Source organism: Aythya fuligula, chromosome 5 (assembly GCF_009819795.1).
Source record: "Aythya fuligula isolate bAytFul2 chromosome 5, bAytFul2.pri, whole genome shotgun sequence".
Lineage (NCBI taxonomy): Eukaryota > Metazoa > Chordata > Aves > Anseriformes > Anatidae > Aythya > Aythya fuligula.
Genome location: NC_045563.1, coordinates 62670209 through 62691758, shown reverse-complemented (window position 1 = coordinate 62691758; position 21550 = coordinate 62670209). Strand labels below are relative to the sequence as shown.

General features: G+C 41.0%; 1 protein-coding gene across 1 annotated transcript in view; it reads left to right on the top strand.

Annotated features, from left to right (window-relative positions):
- Positions 1-16400, top strand: part of SCUBE2 (signal peptide, CUB domain and EGF like domain containing 2) — a 47166-nt gene extending 30766 nt beyond the window's left edge. The window contains exons 17-23 of the mRNA XM_032188569.1: positions 2853-3023; positions 4941-5108; positions 7561-7722; positions 8916-9113; positions 9733-9885; positions 11553-11632; positions 12404-16400. Coding sequence (XP_032044460.1) covers positions 2853-3023; positions 4941-5108; positions 7561-7722; positions 8916-9113; positions 9733-9885; positions 11553-11632; positions 12404-12556 — 1085 coding nt within the window. The 3' untranslated portion in view covers positions 12557-16400. The remainder of the gene's footprint in view (positions 1-2852; positions 3024-4940; positions 5109-7560; positions 7723-8915; positions 9114-9732; positions 9886-11552; positions 11633-12403) is intronic.
- Positions 16401-21550: the final 5150 nt, after the last annotated feature.

The window sequence follows — 21550 nt, the reverse complement described above, 5'->3', positions numbered from 1 at the left end:
TGTCTACAGGTATTCATTCTCCAGTATGAGCTAGACTTCAGGCAGGTATAACAGCCAAAGACCAACTGTTTAAATACTGATGATTCCTTTTCAGAATCTGCTTTACTACTAACGTAAATGCTGAAAGAGAAGAAATAGATATCTACTGGGGCCCTTTGCCCACAGGCATTTTCCACTAAGGGAGAAGCAACACGCAAGTTATCTGTGCTTTCCATCACTTAAAACACTGTCATACATTGATCATGCCTCAAGGAGCTGAAAGTACACCTTGCTCTGTTTGGTATTTTTTGTGTTAGATACATGAATATTTTCATACATGAAGGGAGGCAAACAGAAATAACATTCTCTGAACTTGCTGTATACAAAGACATACAAGCATGCCCTTGCTGCAGAGTTACAAATGGATTCATCCATTCATGGAGCTGTCACTTACGAGAACAGTAAACAGGAGAGCAGCACTAGTATAGGTACTGCTCTGATGTAAATGCTGAGCAGTTTTACCTTCTGTGAGAGGTGTTGATGCATTTCATTGCTCAGTAGTTATCCCCTTAGTTTAGAGGATGTAAATAAAAGATATTTCATACAAAATAGTCTTATTAAAGTTTAGATATAGTATGATACTGGCATTATGAAAGCACATAAAAACATACCGAAACAGAAAATCAAAATGCTGCCTAGCAGTTCTCACAGTTAGTTGTATTTCCACACAACAGAGAACTGTAAGTCACATTTTTTTGTTTTTATAAAACTGACAAGAAGAAATAAATTATCAAATGTGGGAGAGAGCTATCTGTATGATACTGTGCTTGCAGCCATAGACTTAAGACACAAATCCTTAAGATGTGTAACCATCTCATGTAACCTAAGTGTGTGAACTGTTAAATTACAATAACTTAAAGGATGCTGCTTCAGAATTGATTTGCATGAGTTGTTGGTCATTATCCTTGTAAAGTCAAGGCATGAATCTTAAGAAAATGGTAAAATGGTGGATCTTGACCTCCTTTATAACGTTCACCTTCTTAGCCACTGCGATACTACAGCATTTGTCTAGAGGAGCAAATACTCAAAGGCTACTGTGTTGAAAAGAGAGGAAGAGCCTTTAAGTGTCTTTGTAACTGTTAATCCTTGTTCCCTGTGCCCCCTTCTTTTCTTTTCTTGTTTTTGCATCAGAAAAGCTTTCACTTTTTTTCCCTCTTTTTTTTTTTTTTTTTTCTAAAACAGCTGCATGAGATTCAAGACTTCTTTTTAATGGGCATTGAAGACAAACAAAGACAGTGGCAGCAGAAATCAAGTCTACTAGAGGCAATTGGTTCTTTTGTTCATTTGGAGAAAAACAATCAGGTTTCTGAAAAAAGAGCTAAGACAGCCAGTGGAATTCTGATTTAATGTCATTATTTGCAAATCTTCAGATCTTGTTTTGAGTGGGTATTTCCCATGTGTCAGGAAGGACGGTTCAGTTTCTAGTTTTTTGAAACAAGGCCCATAAAGGTTTTTAGTTTCACTTAACCAAATGCTGTGACAGGAGAAGTTTGAACTCTTAAAATTTTGTTGTTGGTGGTTTAGTTTGTTTGTTCTGGTTTTTATTATGTTGTAGCTGTTGTTTTGTTTTCTGAGAGGGTTCATTTGTGTCATCCTAATTTCATGCACGGTCGGTCCTATGGATTTCTGTGGGATGATTTCTGCGTTTACACTGTCCCTATAATTAATTGAGTATTATAATTGAGCCTATTGGTACTGTAGTTGAGCCTAACACCAGGTCTGTTTGTTATGATAAACTGGGTCCTGGTGGGTGCTGTGAGCTTTCAAACATGCTTTCCTCATTACCCCTGCTCTGTGCTTGGGTTGGGATTATGGATGAGCGGTCTGTGTTTGGAACTTCTCTGAGTCCCCTCTCTGGAGAAGAACTGGGAGCAGTTTACAGGGAATGTGTTGTTGGCTCAAATTGTGCTGCTAAGAAAAGCTTGGTGATGTAGTCATGTAAAAGAAACCAACATATTCCTTAGACCACAAACAACTAAATCTGTATCCTATGAACCAAAAGCCCATGGACGCACAGGCCAATTGCTTGTCCACTTGGACTCTTCTGCTAGTCTGGTTTGCTTCCTGCAGGCTGCTGTTGCCTGAACACAGATTCTTACTTTTAAGCAGTAATTCCTACTGAAAGAGACAGGTAGACATCACATGGCTTTTTTTTTCCACATTGGACCAGAGTGTCCTTTCCTCCCCTTACTCTTTAGCTATCAGGCTTTTCTCTCTTCAACTAGTTCACAACTGTAGGCCACCACTCTACAAAGCTTATTAAAGTTGGTTTTGGATACCCCATTACAGTGTTGGTGGGGTACCTGAGCTGGACTTTTCTTTTTTTCTTGCTGTTTTCTTTCGGGAGTTGCTACCTTTTAGGAAAATCAAAATTAAATTCTTGAACTCGTCTGTACAGGTCAAATAGAAACATTTTATTTTGGCTCAGGCTGACTTTATGCAGTTCTGCCTTTCACTGTCTTGTTCCTGTGTTGCTTTGTGGGCACTGTCACAGTCAGAGATACAGTTCCTGCATCACAGGGGCACCCTGTGCAGGTAAAAGATAGCAGGAAAGCAGTTGAAGTTGAGCTCCTGTGCTGCTTAATGGACGTCAGGTTAACACCAACAAAGCTGAAATGAAATGTCAGCCTTCTTCATGCCACAGAAACTGCCAAATTGCAGTTCTGACACTTGGTCATCTGTAATGCTTATGCAAACGTAGTCCTTGTATCACCTTGTACTTGAGATAGTAGTTTAGCTGCTTGACCATCTGATTTGGCTTTGAGCCCACAAACTCAAAATGTTAGTGACCTGATATTTCTTCTTGTTGCTAGTTAGCTGCAGTGTGGGATCATACTATGATGGGGAACGAGAAAGCTGTGTTTTATACCCTAATGGAACTTACCAGGATGAGGAAGGACAAATAACTTGTGACTCTTGCCCCAGTTCTCAGAATCCTGGAAACCAAAAATTAGCTGGAGCTCACAGTGTGTCTCAATGTGGAGGTAAGGCACAGAAACAGACCATCCAATGCTTCTGCCCCTTCTTTCTCTTGCTCTTAGAGTTGAGTTGCACAGTGCCTGAAAAGATGCCCCATGTTCAGTGTCTCAGTGATGTTCAAGGAGAACTTCTAGTGCTTATCTACTTAATGCGAATTTCCAAAAATTGCAGATTTTGAAAAATAATTCTGAAATATTTAGATCACTTCCATTTTATTCCACAGGGAGATTTTCAGTTTTACAACATGAGCTTTCAAGGCAAGTGAGATGCAGATGGTAAAGTTGTCAAGATATCAGATGGCATAGATTCTCAGAAGTAACATTTTCACATAATGGTGGTGAAAATGATGGGGAAAAAGGTTAAGTGAGCAGAGCAGAGGGCAGACAGCCCCTAGTGAGTCTGCTTAGAGGATGGATTGACCATAGCTCTTTTGTGGGGAAGGAGATTTGCACTATCTTTTTGTTGCTTCTAGGTTCCTGAAATCGGTAGCCACCTCTCAGAATCACCTTTACTAACCTTGATTGTGTTTCCTTGTTGCAGAATTGTAAATAGTCTTTCCTTACTTTACTAGGATTGTTACAGTGAAAGCTTTAATTTGGTCATGTTTGTCAAGTTGCACAAACAGTACAGAGATGAGTGTTCTGTAGAAATGTTTATAAAATGAAGAAAGACTTGAAAAGCTTGGGAGCAAACGAATGTGTGTACTTATGAAAGCACAAGTGATGTGTGGTGGAAAAAGTTAGAATCAAGAGCTAAGATGGTCTCATTCCTCACTAGCTTTCACTGATAAGCTACAGAACATTGCTTAATTCAGCTCTATTTTATTTTTAAGTTGAGGAGGAACACTCACTATTCCACTCAGTGAAATCAGCAGTAAACAAAATTCTTCATCATTGATCATGACCGGTAGTTAATACCCTGCTTGTTGTTAGTCATATATCCTGAAATGAAGCCAAGGCCAATTTAACTTCCTAACAAAACAGCTATTCACTGGATGATTTATTGGAGCTATAAACTAAAACTAACAGTTTATTATCATAACAGGTCTTTAAAAGGACAGAATTTTTCAGTGCAGCTGAACAACTGCAACACTATTTTGTGCCTTCCAGAGCAGGGTAATTATTAAATACTGGCACTGAAATTAGTTCTTTTGTGAATAGTTTGAAAAACAGCTATTTTTTCAGATATCCATAAATACCCCTGGGTTTGTTAGTTAGTATTAGGGTGTGCTCAAGTAAAACCAATCTGATAGAGTTAATGCTATCCATGCACCATACAGAGCACGGATAATCATTATCCAAGATGGGGGATCGGAGAAATGGCAATAATATTTCTGCATTAAAGGTCTTTGAGATGTGCTTAGTGTTTACTGAGTTTGCACAGTTCCTTGTGATTGAGGTCTTAGGACAATTCAGTAACATTAATGGCTACGAAGTATGATGATTCACCAATTACTAAGATTAAAATACTTTTAGAATTTTGGAAGTACACTTTTGATGACTTAATTTCAGTACTTTTTTGTTTGTTTGTTTGTCTTTTTTTGGGGGGGGGATGGAGGGTAGGGAAGTGATATTTAGCTAGAAAGAGGAGCTAATCACTACATTACCACTCTGTACAGATTAACAGAGTACTTGACAGGCTTTGTGTCCAGTGCATCCTTGCAATAAAGTGTCAAATCCATTCCAGTCCACAGAAGAGCTCACCAGCACCAGAGGTTATCTGTACCTATTTCAAGTTTACAGAGTGCAGTGTATTTATTGAGTTTTATCTATTGTTTGCATTCAATTCTGAAACCCTGGCCCACGCTTCCCAAATAAAAAAGAAATCATTTGCACCATGCGGTTTTGGGTTCTGTGCAGGCTTGTTAACGTATCTTCACATATAATGTACACATTGAAGCAAGTGTGTTCTTCCTCCTCTAGATCAGTGCTCACCAGGCGAATATTCCCCTGATGGCTTTAAACCCTGTCTGCCATGTCCCCTTGGAACATACCAGCCTGAAGCTGGTCGAGTAACCTGCTTTCCATGTGGAGGAGGACTAATGACAAGACACACCAGTGCATCCTTGTTTCAGGACTGTGAGACCAAAGGTAAGATCAAGATATGATGAACTGTAATGCTCTGAAGGAAAAGCTATTGTTGCTGCTACAAGTGGGGTGTTCTAATGGTTGTGTTCCTTCCCAGGGTCTCCTTCCAGGGGTGTAACAGTTGGCTGGCCCGGCCCAGCTGCAAGGAAGCTCAATAAAGCCTTAAGTCTTTTTCTAACTGATTTTTATATAATTCTTAAGGAGGGACTGGAGATGCATAGAAGATGTTCAGTGAAGTGACTGATCTGTGAAGAGCTATGTAAAGGAATGACAAGGGGAAAAAAAAGTCTCAGAAAAAAATAATCAATGACTTTTTCATGTTCGTAATGGATTGAATGCCTAAAAAAATAAGCAAAAAGCCATCATTTGATTTAACTGTGGAGTACCTCAGATGGTCCTGTAAACTTGACTGCAATAGATCGGCGGTCAATCAGTTCCCAAGGTTTTCCTCACAGAAATAAAAATCGGGAGGGGAGATGAAACATCTATGAATGAAGAAATTTCTTGTTAGCATTTTAGGTATCTAAAAAGAAAAAAAAAGAAAGAGCTATGAAGCTGTGTTTGAAAACACTGATAAAGTGTGTGCCAATGGAGAGAGAGGAAGTATTAATCGGTATAGGGGTTTACTCAATGTATTAAAGCATGGATAAAAGAATATCACTTGTATCAAAATAACCATGCAGAGAAAATAAAATGTTAATAGAAAATCTATTGTCATGAAGTAAAAACAGGGGATAAAAGTAAGATCATGATGCAAGCATTTGGTGGTGATTTGGATAAAGAGATCTCTCTCGTGTCAGTATGTCTATTATTGAGAATTGCAATATAATAGACAAATCTCGCAGTATGCTTGAAGAATTAATACTACTGGTAGCAATGTGATAGTTAACAGATTTCTTCAGCAAAGAGTCACTGAATCCACAAATAGTTAATGCTTTCATACTTAATTTTGTGAAGTTACACAAAGTGGTCAAATACCTTGGATCAAAATAAGAGGAACTGATTTCAGTTTCACTTAACACAAACAAAAATAGGTCTGTAAATGAGGTTCAGTTTTCAAATAAGAATTGAGATTCAAGGAATTTTTTGTATTAACTGGAATGAATACCTCAGGGATTTGCTGTGTAAGAGGCCAAATGAGATCTGAAATCACAGGTGTGAGAACAATTTGGAATTTGTATCTGAAGTGTTTGGGTTAGGTGGTGGGGGTGGAGCATGTAGGGAAGGACTCCAGACTGAGCTAGTTGAATACAAGTCTTAACAACAGTACTTATTTGGGAGTAAGCAGAGACTGAAAGGAATAGGGGGGAAAAAAAAAGGGACTGTACAATGTAGAAAACTACATTTGAAAGGTAATGTAGTAGATCATTCAGAAGTCAAGCTGAGAATGGTAAAGTTGCCGAGCAAGGCAGAAGGAGTAGGAAAATATTTTCGTTAGTCCCACAAAGAAACAAGGTGGGGATAGAGGTGAGAGTAAAGGTAATGTATGGCTCTTGCTCTTGACTGCTTTCTGTTAGGTACCAGTACAAATGACAATGGTCTTAGGATAGCTAAGCAAAATCAAGTGAAAAGAGCATACTAGAGACATAGGGAAGATGTCTGGAGTTCTGTATTCTTCTACTACAGTGAAGAAAAACTTCCTACCTGTGTTCTGGGGAACAAGAATAAGGAGTTGCAAGTCTGCTAGGAAGGACTTTTTTCCCCTCACTCATGTCTAAAACCCCCATACAATCTTTTACCATTATAAAATCATTTGTAAATCAGAGTGGGGTCCCATTTTGGTGATGCAGGAGGTACTTGCAGGTCTGGGTTATATCTTACATGTCTAGGTTTTGTGATGATTTGAGTGATGTGATGAAATAAAGTAGCAAGAGATCTGGTGGAGGTGGCTGTACCCCAAGTCTTGACCTGCTGTTGTAAGACAGTGTGATCATGAGAGAGGAAGGCAAGATACCTGTATAGTCGCTACTATTGATGCAACATGCCAGCTGTAGAGGACAAAAGTTTTCAACCTCTGCTTTTGGTGAACTGATCACAGTGGTACACTGGCATGTGGCTGTAGTGCAAGTGCTGCTTGGCATAAGCTAGCAATGAAGAAAGGATGAACTTGCTGTTCATTTTACATGTAAATATTGGTGGCTAGACTGTTTGGTAAGACACTATTTTGTGCAGTATCATGCTGATTATACTCAGTCTCCCATATCTTTTGTTACTTCTTCCACACAGAACTGCTCTACGTTACTGCATTTGGGACGTTTGAACTTGCAGAGCGACCATGTAAATTAAAATCTGTTCATTTACCTCTGCTTTATTGCTCTAGTAGTTGAGAAATATGAGACTTCAGTTATTAAAATTAGAATAGGTCCTATAGAAATGCATAAAATTACTTTGTAACATATTAATGCTTTTTTTTTTTTTTTTTTTTAACTGTGCTGTCTGTTTAAATACCCTCCAGTTCAGTGTTCACCTGGCCATTTTTATAATACTACAACTCATCGGTGTATTCGCTGTATAGTTGGGACATACCAACCTGAATTTGGGCAAAATTTCTGCATTTCGTGCCCTGGAAACACCACTACGGATTTTGATGGGTCCACAAATATAACACAGTGCAAAAGTAAGTATAGCAAGATCATTCTGATCATTTGTTATAAATAAAAAGACCGGGCCATTAATATTCGGAGTGGCCTTAAGGGCAAAATTTAGCTTTGCTCCAGGGAGCTTGGAGAGAAGGCAGTGTGCTGCCCGCTTGCATCTCATCCCACATGGCTTATTGAGGTTCATGGGAGACCATTTCTGCAAACTGGTTTCATCATTCTTTTTAAGGTAAGTGATGATTGTGTCTTGCCAGTTGGTACTTGGTCACTCTGGTCTTGCTATTAAATCCTCTCTTCAAAGATACAGCAGACCGAATTTGTGTTCTCTGCATCCTAATTTCTTTCCTTTCTATAAAAGGAATGTAAGTTGGTTCACAAAACTTTACTACATCTAGTGAGCACTTCCTCTTAATAACAATCTCTGAAAGAGGCAATTACAAAAAGAGCCGCTGTTCTAGATTATGGTAGCTGTAGTATGGGAAGTTGAGGGTAAATTAGAAAGGGAGGCAGAAAGGCAACTCCTCAGAAGAACCTCAGACACGTATAAATACACAGATATATATACACTCACAAACATGTTTCTGGGAGCTGCATATGTGTCTCTTAGAGACTCTGCTCCTTGAGCATGTCACACCCACACACTGCTGTTACGATTCTGTAGTGCTTAGACCCGTGTGGCCACACAGAGTTGGGGAGTGCAGAAAAAGAATTCTGCATGAGGCACACCCTCTCTAACTGCTGGGGTGCTGATCTGTGAAAGGAAAAGGCCTGCTGTACTCCCTATTTGTGTTGCTGCAGACATGGTACTTGAGCAGACTCCAGTTAGACTTCAGCTGATACTTTTACAAACAAAAAACACACACACAAAAAAAAACAAAACCCATCCTGTCTGGTACAAGCAAGTGAAGCATCCTTGCTTGACCACTTTTATGTCATTTTACAAGTGCTTTGCTACTTGGCTATGGCTTGGTTGACCTGCTATGTTAACAGGGAAGAATATATATATTTATATTTCTTAACATTGATTAAACCATAAAGGCAGAAGCAGGCATGCTTCAATTCAATGTGAATTGAAACTAGCAAAGTACCTGCCTCAGATGCAAATAGAAGTTTCTGTGCCTGTCACTCATGTACTATTTGTGGCAGTGCCTGTAGAAAGGGCTGAAGGATACCCTCTCTTCACCTAATCTTGTATATTGTATTGCTTTTTTAGATAGGCAGTGTGGAGGTGAACTGGGAGATTACACTGGATATATTGAATCACCAAACTATCCTGGGGACTATCCTGCAAACGCTGAATGTACCTGGAATATTAACCCGCCCCCAAAACGCCGTATTTTAATTGTGGTTCCTGAGATATTTCTACCAATAGAAGATGAGTGTGGAGACTACCTGGTGATGCGAAAAAGCTGTAAGTGTAAAATACCTACTGAGGCACATGGTTTCTATCTCAGTATTCAACACAGGCTTCTCATATGTGTTGCTCTTTGCAAAAACTAAATGTACCACAGCTGTACTGTGCTTAAGAGTAGTGATTTCTTTTTATGCCAAATTGAGAAATCCTGTTTGGCAATGCTGCTCAGATGAAACAAGGTTGCAAGGCTATAATGTGTCAGTGAACTCTGAGAGAAATGTTCTTAAGAACAGGTAGATGGTTCAAGCTAATTAGTCATGAATTATGTAAAGCAATGCTAGCCTGGATTAGGAAAGAAGGGATGCTTGCTAGTCTCTACAGGTGTTTGGTCTGTGAATAAACAGCTTCAGTTTCTAGTATAAGCACATCTTTCAAGCAGTAGACTGTTTTTTAGAGTCAGGGAAAATATTCAGGGACTGAAAAGTCAGTCATTGATGGCCTGCCATTTACTGATGGCCTGCCACATTTTGAGTTTTTCCTTTTTTTTTTTTTTAAAAAAAAAAAAAACAAAAAAAACAAACAACATGTATTTCTTGTCGTACTAGTTTAACATATTTTCTAAAAATTAGTGTGAAGCATTGTCAGATAACTGCCTATTGTGTGTTTTCTTTGAAAGCTTCCTCCAATTCAGTGACCACCTATGAAACCTGTCAAACCTACGAACGCCCTATAGCTTTCACTTCTAGGTCTAAGAAGCTGTGGATCCAGTTCAAGTCAAATGAAGGGAACAGTGCCAAAGGATTCCAGGTTCCTTACGTAACGTATGATGGTAAGCGGATGTGAACAGCTGAGCATATGTGGAGTAGTGCAGCTGTAGCAGTGCAGAACTCCTTGTGGGCTCCTTGACCCTGCTAAGAAGCGGGGTAACCCAGCACTCTCAGCAGTGTCACTATCAGACTGCTTCCAGTAGCTGTTTTCATTTATAGATAGTTTAAGGATCTCTCAATTGCGCTGCAGTCTTAAGTGTAATCATATTTCCAGTCCTCCACAGACCTAAACAAACAGCTGGGATTCCGGGCTCTGACTTGCAAAGGAAAAATGCAGAACTCAGAGCCTGCATCTGTTTTTCATGCATCTTTATGCCTTCCCTTTGAGTTACTTCAGGTGGCAGATTACCCCTGTTTAGGAATTGGGCAGAGCCCAAGTGCTTCTGTGGTGTACCATGTGACTGCTACCAGCTGTAATCTAGTGTCAGAGCTGTGTTGTTCAGGCCAGGCCCCTCGAGGTGTTCACCCCCACAGAGTTTTGTGGGATGGGAGTTCCGGGAATTGCTCTGCAAAGCTGTTTAGAGTAGAGACTTTACTATAGAATAAAACCTCTCAAAAACGGTGATTCCTGCACTACAGCATTTGACCCTTTCTGGAAAACTTATGTGAAACATGCTTATTTGACCCACTATTACCGGGTCATTCTGTGCATGCAGGCCAGTGCTCTGTCATGCCTACGAGCTGTGTTAACCATGCAGATTAATGCTTATATACTTAGAGCTATTTCCCTCTAATATTAAAACAAAGGTAGGAAAGCTCCAGCCACCAGGTTTTAGAATGGTATTTTGAGGGCTAGGCAGACCAGAGGTTGCATTGCCACAGCAAATAGTCTGTAGGGGAAGGGAGGAGAGTTCCACAGTCTTAGAGCAAGGATGCTACTTGTGATGCAGCAGGAACAACAGTGCAGGAACTGATCTGGGATATTTGCTGGCATTGAGTCTTTTGCTTCTGAATCTCACAGGCTAACTTAGAAATATGTTTGTGAAATAGTGGCAGGTGTAGTGGAGGAGAAAAATAAGTATGTTTGAAACTCTTGCCATTCTGGCTTCTTTTCAACTGTCATTGTCAGAGTCACTGGGGAAAGACTGGAGCTGAGGCTTTGCCCCTCAGCATGAGCAACGTGAAAATAATGTGGAGCATTTGTTTACACTAGGGTAATTGTGGAGGAATAGCCCTCCACGGTGTTCTGCAGAGTTTCATCAAGAGCAGATCATTTTTCAGGGAACACCACTCCTTTTGAAGCTTTTCAAATTTGGATTGACCAAGGGGGCTGCCCTTTAAGAAGGCTTCCTCTTACTTTTTTTTTTTTTTTTCCTCTTGTAGAAAGGAGTCAAGAATGGATTGTGAGTATTTACAGAGAAGTTTCAGTAGTGCAACTGAATTAAAGCAGGCTACTCTCTTACAATGTGTGCTACAATCCTAGGTGCATTTTAATTTCTTTTGATTTTGACAGATGCAGAACAGCTCAGCAGAGTAAACTTTGTTTTCATAGTACACAGTATTTGCAGTTTATTTACAGAAAAGTATTTGGAATACATTCCAACTGCTAATATGAGAGACAGATACTATTGGTTCTTCTGGGGGTAGGGCTTTCATGTATAAACAAGGGAGGTATTGAATATGTAAGTGAAATGAACCTGCAAATGACTCTCTTGTGCATTCTCAATAGAGGATTACCAAGAACTAATAGAAGACATCGTTCGGGATGGTAGACTTTATGCATCTGAAAATCATCAAGAAATACTCAAGGTATATTCCTCCCACTAAAATGTTGCTTTTGATTGAAAGTAACGCTACTATGTGCTAGTGAGGTTGCCTCCTGCTCTGCATCTGTTCTGCTCCTTGGTGCAGTAGACACATGCTACTTCAGGGAAGTGGTGAATCAGCACATCCTGACTGTGCTGAGCAGTGGATTAGAGACCCTTTTCCCAGGGATATTAAAGGTGAATCAGACCTTATCATAAAAAGCTATAGATTTTCCTAGAAAGGTAGCCCCTTGGACCTAATGTAGGCTGTGCTGGCAGGAGTCAGTGAGCAAACTGAGGAATGTGGGATTGGAGAAGTACTTGGTGCTGCTACTCATGTCCCATAGATTAGCAAGGGCTTTTTCTTCTTGTGTGAAAAATCTTTTGGTGGATTTCACTTGGTTCTACCTTGGTTAGGAGATACAGGCAAGATGAGTGGATGTCATTTCAAGCAGATTTTTTTTTTTTTTTGCTGAATATTGGCTCTGGGGTCTTTTTTTGTCTGTTTGTTTTTGTTTTTCTTTGCTGTTCTTGGAAGTATGAGAAAGGGAGAAATCCTGGCACTACTAAAAACAAACGTGAAATTCCAGTGAATTCCCTGGGGCCTGAATGTCAATGTCAGCATTGCTCTGCTAGTCTGAACTCCTGAGACATTTTTACTTGAGAAGTAAAATGCCCATAACCTTTTGTCAGTTGACTGGTCATTAGACTTTGGTGTTACTGACCCTAATTTCTCTGTGGAATTACTGTAAAAAATCTGCTTTCCTTTTTCTAGGATAAGAAGTTGATAAAAGCATTGTTTGATGTGTTGGCGCATCCACAAAACTACTTCAAGTACACAGCCCAAGAGTCAAGAGAGATGTTCCCAAGATCCTTCATTCGGCTGCTGCGCTCTAAAGTTTCCAGATTTTTGAGGCCTTACAAATAGCTGGCACTGTACTTAAAATACTAACAAGTCATTGGTATGCACAGAGGGGGTATGGGAGGTGGGCCCACTTTCTGTGCTTTACACACTGGCAGAGAGACTCTGGGGAAGCTTGCCAGCTGTGTTCTTGGCAGAGTTTGGCTTTCTTAGCTAATATAAATATTTTGGTGAACAGAATTTTGATTCCTCTCCAGATAATACCTTTTGGGTACCAAGGATACTTCATGGGTCTGTGAATTAGAGACTAACCATAATTTCTCTAACAGAATGGTGCCAAGCAGAAGTTTGTAGAGCTCTACCCTGTTGTTTCATCAGTAACTCTAAAAGTTAACGAGGACAGACAGGCTAAGTGGTGTGGTTTTGGTTGAACTCTGGGCTGCTGTTAATGCATATTACCTCAACAAAACTGGGATCATGTTCAGTCTCACTGAAAGTGGGAACAAATTTGATGTCTCTCTTAACTTTTGTTGCAGAGAAAATTCAGAACTAAGTTTGAAATGGTTTTAACCCAAGCCAGTGAATCTGAGAATTGCACAACATGTATTTTTTCTTTGAATTATGTGTTGTATGAGGCATATGGATGAATAAGCAAAGGGCTGAATATTGGCTTGAACACTCTACATCTGTATCACGCTGTGGTCATGCTAATGACACCTACTGCTTTAAACGGAATGATAGCAGGGCACCACAGAAATGGAAAGCAGACCCTGACACATTGGATGCTTCTATTGTGGGCTGAGTGCAAATGCTTCAACAGAACAGATTCTCAGCTGAATCCCAGTGCTCTCTGTGTGCATAGCCCTGGGACAGCATGACACATTGGCTTTTCCAAGTAGTACAAAATTCTGTCCCCTGAGCACCTGCAAGTTGAACATGCAAGCATCATTTTAAATGCAGGCTTTGGATAAATTATGTTCTTGTACATCATGGTTTCAAACTGTATAAGGTTCTTATATGAGCCCCAATCCTCCTATCCCTTATCTTGTTTGAGCACCTTGCAGTGACCATGTTAGGCAGAGAAGGGCTGCTTTCTCTTTCTTGCTGGAGAGAAGTGGATATGCAAAGATATTCCTCAATCAGACCATAGCCATGAAAGCCGTCTATGGTAAAATGCCATTTTAAGATTCCCAAACTCTAGGTCCTTTTCCTCTGGTTGTGTTTCTCAGTTGAGGTAAAGGTATTCTGAAAGGGAGAACGATGTTGACCAGAATGTTTTTTGTTTTCTTAGTGCTTTTCTGTCCACATTCCTGTTACGTCACTGTTCTCTGGCCATGCAAACCATTTCCTCAGCATAAAATATCTTCTGGGCCTTCTGTCTTGAAGGGAGATGGCCCCAGCCCCACTCCTTTGGAGGTAGACCTGTGTGTTTCTGGGTTGGTCCTTGGCAGTGCTCTGAGGGGCCCAGTGGCCCCTGGTCGTCTTCTGTGTGTCCCCTCAGGAAAGGTACTGAAATTTTGCAGTGTAGCCGGGATGAATGCTCCCTCTTTTAGATGTGGGCTTGTATCTCCCTGGGTTTCGTTACATTGGTATGTGGTATTTAACTGTTGTATGTGAATAATACCATATCCACAGTGTGACAGATGAAACTCCCGTGCACATCCAGGGTTTGAGTCTTTTGCCTGCATTGTTCGGGGTAAATGAGCACCACCAAATACAGCCTCGCTGAACTGTCGTGCTGTGAGAGCCCCATTCTGTGGCACATGGGAGTGCAGCCTGTCACGTGGTAAGGACACATCTTGATCATGGCGTGATGGAAAGGGGCAGTGGCCTTATGCCACTGACACTGTGTTGCTCTTAGTACTGCCCAGAAGGAATTACCATGGTCTCATGGGAGGAAAAGGGAAATTGCTGCAAAGAGGGAGAGCTGTGTCCTTGCTGGCTGCGCTGGGGCTCCTGCCCTGGCTCAGGTGTTGCCTGTGTGTGCCTTTTCCAGGAATGGGACTGCCAGACCTGCAAAAGGGAGAGCAAAAGAGGTTGGGAGATGAGTAGGGAGGCAGGGGGTAGATTAGCAGAAGGGAGGAAAGGAAGGCAGGTCTGTGTGCTTATGAGACAGTGTGGTCAGTGAAGAGTGGCTAAGGGATGCCAAGACGAGAGGAAGGATGATGGGAAAGGCTTGCTGCCTCTGGGGTAACAGTGTGCTGTTGAGGTGAGATAGAAGTGAGGCGTTTCAAGCTAGCTTCCCCTTGGCTGAAAAGCCCTTTTCTTTACTGTTCAGGACTTCGCATGCCAGATGCAGTATGTCAGTGACTTGCAGTGACCCACCAACCATCTCTATATGGTAACAGAACACTTTGACATGCATGAAATGCTGCACTGCTGCCCTGAGTGCATGGGTGAGTTAGAGGCCAGCTTCTGGGCACCTTCACCAAGACAGCAGCGTGGCTCTGTTGTTGTTTGGGGGCTCTCTGACAAGAGGCACAAGCCAGTTCTTGCTGAATTCCCTCACAAGAAGGCTGCAGATCAGTTTCACGTTTCTGAATGGTTTGCAAATCAGAGCAATTGCTTTCAGCAAGGTTTCAAGAAAACAAAATGTTTTCAGACTTCCAGTTTTCATTGGTGAAACTGGACTTTCCTGCTCTGCACTTGAGCTCTGGGTTTGTTTCACTGCACTTCATCTTGTTAGGTACACTGACGTTTTTGCTCCGCACAGCTGCTCTGGGACCGGTGTCTCACCTCTGGTCCGTACAGAGGATCTCAGCTTTGCTTCTCTGTTGCCTGCATGTGCATGGGGCATTGTCTTTGCTGTTTGCAGAAGCTTCAGGCATGTAGAAGGAGAGGAGCGTATCAATGTCGTATATGGTCCAAGACTGAGCAGAAGAACCTGCCCTTTCTTGAGGAAAAATCTGTTTTGTTCCACAGCTGTGTTCATTTTCTACATAAAAAGTGAATGATTTGGAAGCACTTCTGTTACCTAACATTATAAATGAAAATTCTCCCTTTTACTTCAGATCCTGTGTATGCAGTAGAAAGTAGAGAGGGAATTTTTGCTATCTTAAGTATTGGGAAGAGTGGTAACTTACAGAATGTTGTAACACTTGGCATTGTAATTTCCTAGCAATGGTAGTGGCTCTGTAGAAATCTGAGTTTCTACTTTCTGTGTGGTTGTAGACATGTTATTTTTTGGCAAGAAATAATTCCAAATGTTTAACCTTATAAAACAGGATTTAACTTTTTGAAATAATTAGCATTAACTGGATGACTTAATGTCACCTACATGAGATATTTGTAAGGATCTTTTATTCATTGTAAATTAATGTAAAAAGTTTCAGATTTAGTGTATTAATAAGGGAAATAAACCAGTGGCCTTTTAGTTGCATGAAAACATTGGGTAATATTTTTAGTTGTCTTTGCTGTGCTAAATAATAGTTTTGTAACAAAATGAAAGGTTGTGCAGCAAGTTATCACATACCAGGTAGACTTTATATCCTGGGAACGTCTGCTTACCATAGCATTCTGTTTTCTGTAGCATATTATTAGCCCGCATCTTTACCCCACAAGTACATGATTCTTTGTGTATTTAGTGGTGCACGTATTTCTGGCTGGTGTAAGCCCAGAATTATCCTGGTATTAATTCTAATAACTATACTAAAAACAAATCCTGTATGATGAGTTGGAATCAAGTGGCCTGTTGCGACTATCTGTATCGAGACAGAGTAAACTGACACAATATTTTATTACTTTGTAGATAAATCTGATTATTTTCTAAAACTTGTTCAAACTTAAAAATAAAAAAGGTGAAAACATGTGTTAAGACACAAGTTCCCAGAATATTTTTGACTGTACCCTTGTTTCATTAGAGCTTTTCATTAAATTCACTGTTCTTATAATTAAAAAATAGATCATATGAAATTACAAATGACTTGTTCAATAATAGTTCAATATTATTTTTCTATATTTGTTTGTGATATTACATTGAGATTATAGTTGTACTCAAACTATCCAAATATTTTAAAAAAACAATCCTAGTGTCTTCTTATTAATTTGTTCAATTGTTTGTTTGATCCTCAGCTTCGTTTGATCCACAGCACAAGGACTGATTTTTTTTTTTTTTTTTTTTTTTTTTAATGAGTGTAACTATTTGGGTTTGTTTGGTGCAGTTTTGGAAGATAGAACTATATATTTCAGCTGTTAGCTGTAGGAAGCTGACACCAGTTGAAGTGAAAAGACAGCAAAGTAAATGACATACAAGAATACAGAGGTCATGGTATGATGACTCCAGGCTAATCACAGCCCAAACCAGTGTCATTCAAATATTCTGCATGATGTTGTGAATGCTGCCATATGCTAGGTTGCAGTGATGGATACACGAGGGCTCAGACAGCCACCAGGGCAGGGAAGATCAATATGAACCACCAGGAAATTCTCAGAACAGAGGAGATGAAATTCTGACTGGGACCTCTGGATGTTTGCATAATGGAAATAAGTAATAACGGAACATAGAGAACAAGATCTGAAGCTTATTTAAATCCAAGGAATCAGAAGAGGTGTGATGTGGGTAAGCAGGAAGGAATGATGTTATAATAATCCTTGGAAAGAGAATTTAAGGATAGTGGTCTGCAAATATTTCTGCATTAAATAAACTTAGAAATGCAAATGCTTTTTTATCATTTATATAGATGACATCCTGTAAATGCAATAGATGCTGAATGTAAAACCTGTTACGACTTAAATGTACATAGGCTTCCTATCATCCTTTTAAAAATGCCCCATTCAAACTTTGCATGTGCAAAAGTGCATGTGCAAGGCTGTTGGTAGAGGGGTCAGATTAGTACTTCTAAAGAACCTGAGCCAAACTGAAGACTGGTACAAGTAGGTTTGTTTCTAGGCATCGCTGGAGCCAAAGAGTCCTATAACAGATCTTGCTGCTGCACATTTAGTTTGAACAATTCTTTTGCTTGTTGGGCAGATTTTTGTGCTCTGCTGTGGAGCTCTACTTTCTACAACGTATGTTCTGCTGTTGCTGTAAAACACTTATGAGTAGTGATGCAAGTATAGCAGCTGTGGGGAAAACAGGAGTTAGTGTTCAGGGGACAGATTCCACCTTCAGAAGGTAAGTTCATCCAGTTTCTCTCCAATCAGTGCAAATTCTGTGTGACTTTCTGTATGTTGCTCTTTGAAGGTGGTTTAGTAAAGTAGTTTAAAAGTGTTTTTTTTTTTTTTAAACAAACAACAAACAATAAACAAAAAGGGAAATGCTTCAGGTATGTATTTGTCACTAAAGCTGTTCTGACTAAACACTGTGTATAGTAATAAAGTTTTTTTGAGGTGTACGTAGCAAAGCCCATTTAGTACATGTGCACAACGTAAAAGAATAAGCTAGGAGCACAACCTTGAAATCTTTTTCCTAACTGAATGTGTCTACAAATACAGAATTTATTAAGGAAACTCCTTCACACTGGCTGGCCGCTATATTTGACCGAACACAACTGAAGCCTGATTTTTTGCTGGAACGTTTTTCTTCAATAGGCACTGTAGCCTTACAGATGTGGATTTTAATTACGTGCCATGAAGTATCCTATCTGTGGTGATCCTGAGGCTCAGGAAATGAGGGCTGCATAGTTTTAAGGTGAGAGAAAGTTACACTAGAAACAGAAATATTCTGAAACAGTCACTTGAGATGCAATTTGTTGTTTTTTCTTAGATCAAGTATTTCATACTATACTAAGATCACTGCAAATATCCATGAGATGTTTAAGTATAGTGTGCATTTATGCTTGGCCAGGTTTAGGGAAAGTTTCATCTGTGCCTGAATCTAATACAGCAGTGGTAGCCTGAACATATTTTGTGCATTCTCTCCCGCTTGCTGCACTGGAAGATATGGAACAAATTACTAAACATGGACAGGAGCCTGAGACATGAATTGAATGGAGAATCTTTATCTGGAAATAAATTCAGGAGTTGGAAGAATGTAGAGGTATGTTAAACATACACACACATAGTGTGTGTTCTTGTGTGTGTGTGCAGTGTACATATCCATTTGATGAGAATAAGATGGATGAAACAGCTGTCATGAAAGCAGCACACAAAAATGCAATTTATGAGAGGGAATAATAAGTGAAAATAATAAAAAAAAAAAAAAAGGAAACAAGCTGGTCGGGGTTACAAACTTGGGAGGAGTGGTTTGCTGTCAGGGTGGGTGCAGCAGGCTTTATGTGTGGGAGCCCCCCGTGCCCTGTCCTGGCAGCAGGCTGCTGTTTTGGGGTGATGCATGAGGGTGGGCAGGGGAGGGGCTCCCCACAGCCCTGCACTTGTTGCAGGGAGTGTGTGCTGGGCAAGAATGCGTAAAGCCTCTGAGACAAATATGGGAGCTTTACAGGTGTGTAAAAGGGCATGTGGGGCAGAGAGCAGGCAGCATAGGGCAAGGACATGATGCAGCATTTGCTGCTGGCCAGTGTTGCAGCTGAGGAACCTGCTGGCTTGTCCTTGGTGTGCTGGCAGCCCCAAGGGGCTGCTGTAGGACCTGCAAGGCTCTGGGTGTATTATTTCGCAGATTTCTTTATGTAACTATTTCCTGGCCCACAAACAAATGGGAAAGAGTTGGGGTTAAATGAAAGAGCAAAAGAAATTTCAGACACACACTTGCATTTGGGGAGGTACTGAACATCCTTTTGTAATGCACTGTTAGCCGTCAGTGTGGCACAAAAGGTAGCCAGGGAGTTCGCTCTGGATTTACAGCCAGGGTTAGGAGTTGTCACTGCATTGGCACTAGCATCCACCTCACGCCCCCTTCATGACCAGGAGCTACACATGTCCTGTCACCGGTTGAAAGGCCTGTTACGAAATGCCAGCTGTCTGCTGGAGGTGCTGCCTGGAGCAAAATCCAGAACTGCTGGATCTAAATGAGCTAGCCATGAACAGCAGCTTGGGGTAAGACTGGAGATCATGATATATCTGGGATTTAATGTGGGAATTCAGAAAACTGGGAATTTGGACTTTGCCATAAGACAAGCCTGTGTAAGACACAACCCTGCTCATGAATTAGGGTGCCTCTCCCCGCCACCCCCCGGTTAGCTGTGACTGGTGTCATGCTTGGTGTGAGGGGCTGTGTGGAAAAGCAGAGAGGTACCAGTTAGTAAAAACAGGATTGGCAGAAAAGTGCTCAGGGGGCCTGTCTGGCTTACATAGCATAACTACTGTGCCCTGGCTCCCGTAGGTGCTAATTCTCTCAGCAAACTTACAAAAATAAAACCCTGAAAAGGCTCATCCATGCTGAGAACAGCAACTTCATTCAGTGGAAGGAAACTTAGGTCTAGGAACTGTATGCTTAACACTGCAGGCATTGCTGTCTTCTCGGCTAGTCCAGAGAGCCCCCAGCCAGCGCCTGTAGCACTGGGTGGACACGGCCGTTCTGAAATACCTGCCCTGGCTCTGCACAGACACACACACATCCAGCCTGACCGTTTGCTCTTGGCCCATAGCTCTCTTGCCTAGCAGGATGTGTTTCTATGTGCAATAATGTAGCAGTAAAATTTGATCCTGATGCAGGTCTGACTTAAGATGCTGTAAGCACGTGCTCTGGCACACCTTCGTTTAACAAGCTACAGCCTCACGTCTCCCTCAAACACTTCTATGGGTCCATTCTTGGCAGAGAATAAGGAGATTTTTGAGGATTTTTGGGGAGCTCTGAGAGTGAGGCATGAGTTGTAGTGGCCTGTATGTAACTACTGTTCCTGGGGGTGCTAGCCTGCTGCAGCCCCCTGTGCTATCAGTCCTGTTTGTGCCATTCATGCCATGGGAATCAGAGCTGTGCCAGCCCTGTGGTACCAGCCACAATGCTCCCCACGAGATGGCAGCATGTTGCCCAAAAAAAAAAAAAAAAAAAAAAAAAGGTAAAACCCATGCTGACAAACAGTGATAGGTCTTGTTTTTGATGTAGGTGTTCTGTAGCTGAAGCGTGGGGACTTTGTTACTACAGCAGCTCGTGGTGTACTTTTGACTTCTTGCACAGATCTGTGAGTGCAACAAGGAAAAGCATCTTGCTATCCTGGGTTAGCTTTAGCGGCTTCGGTGGAATCAAAAAGATTATTTCCTTATCCACTGAAAACTCTCTGCGAGGCACGTGCCCCTAAGCATGAAATGATGTTCTGAGTAACTGTAACAGAAGCTTCCAGGTAGCTCTTCTGAGGGCATTGTCACCCACCGCCAGTTTAGATTTTCTCCATTTAGCAGCTCTTGTTTCCAACCACTGCAACCAAACTTTCTGCAGAAGAGGGATTGATTTTGTAAGTGAGCTCGTATTTTTGCATTATTTCATGGTTTTACAAAATGCAAATGTGGGGCCTGGAAAGACCCATGCCACTGGGCCAGATATTGCCATTCCTTCAGATTGCAGTGGGAGCAGACCCTCTTCTGAACTGAACTCTTAGTCAGAGCCATTCCTTTCCTCTTCCAAAACACTAGCAAGAAAATGTGCAGGTCGCAAGTTGTTGATTTCCAGGTAGAATAAACCTCAGAGGAAGCTGGAGGAAATAGGCTGTGAATGTGTAAATTCAGTTTGTATTAATTCTGAGAACAGTAGGAGATTCTGGCACTCTGCCTGATCTGGGCAAAACCAAATCCCTCCAGTTCTTACAGATGTCAGTAATGGACTTTGAGCATTTGTCTTTGGAAATACACAATTGTATGTATAATCAGCTACTGATTTCATCCCTCTTTTCAGGGGAGGTTGCTCAGTTTGATCACAGCTTGACTTATTTTAGTGGTGGGACAGACAATCTTGTGAATGATACCCAAGGTCGGGCAGAAATACTTCAAAGCACTGGTGATCAGTAGCAGTGCACATGTTCTTGCTCTCCTAGGGAGCTGGCTTCCTTTGCCGATGCAGCATGAGCTGAAGTATCTTTCAGTTTGCTAGACTTGAAGGTGGAGATATTTAACCAAACCACAACATGGCAAACACAACCTCTGTGTTAGGAGAGTTACATTGAAGTACTGTTGACGATTCTGTGCATTAGCAAATATTAGCACCGAGTATCCAGTAACATGTCTCACTAAATC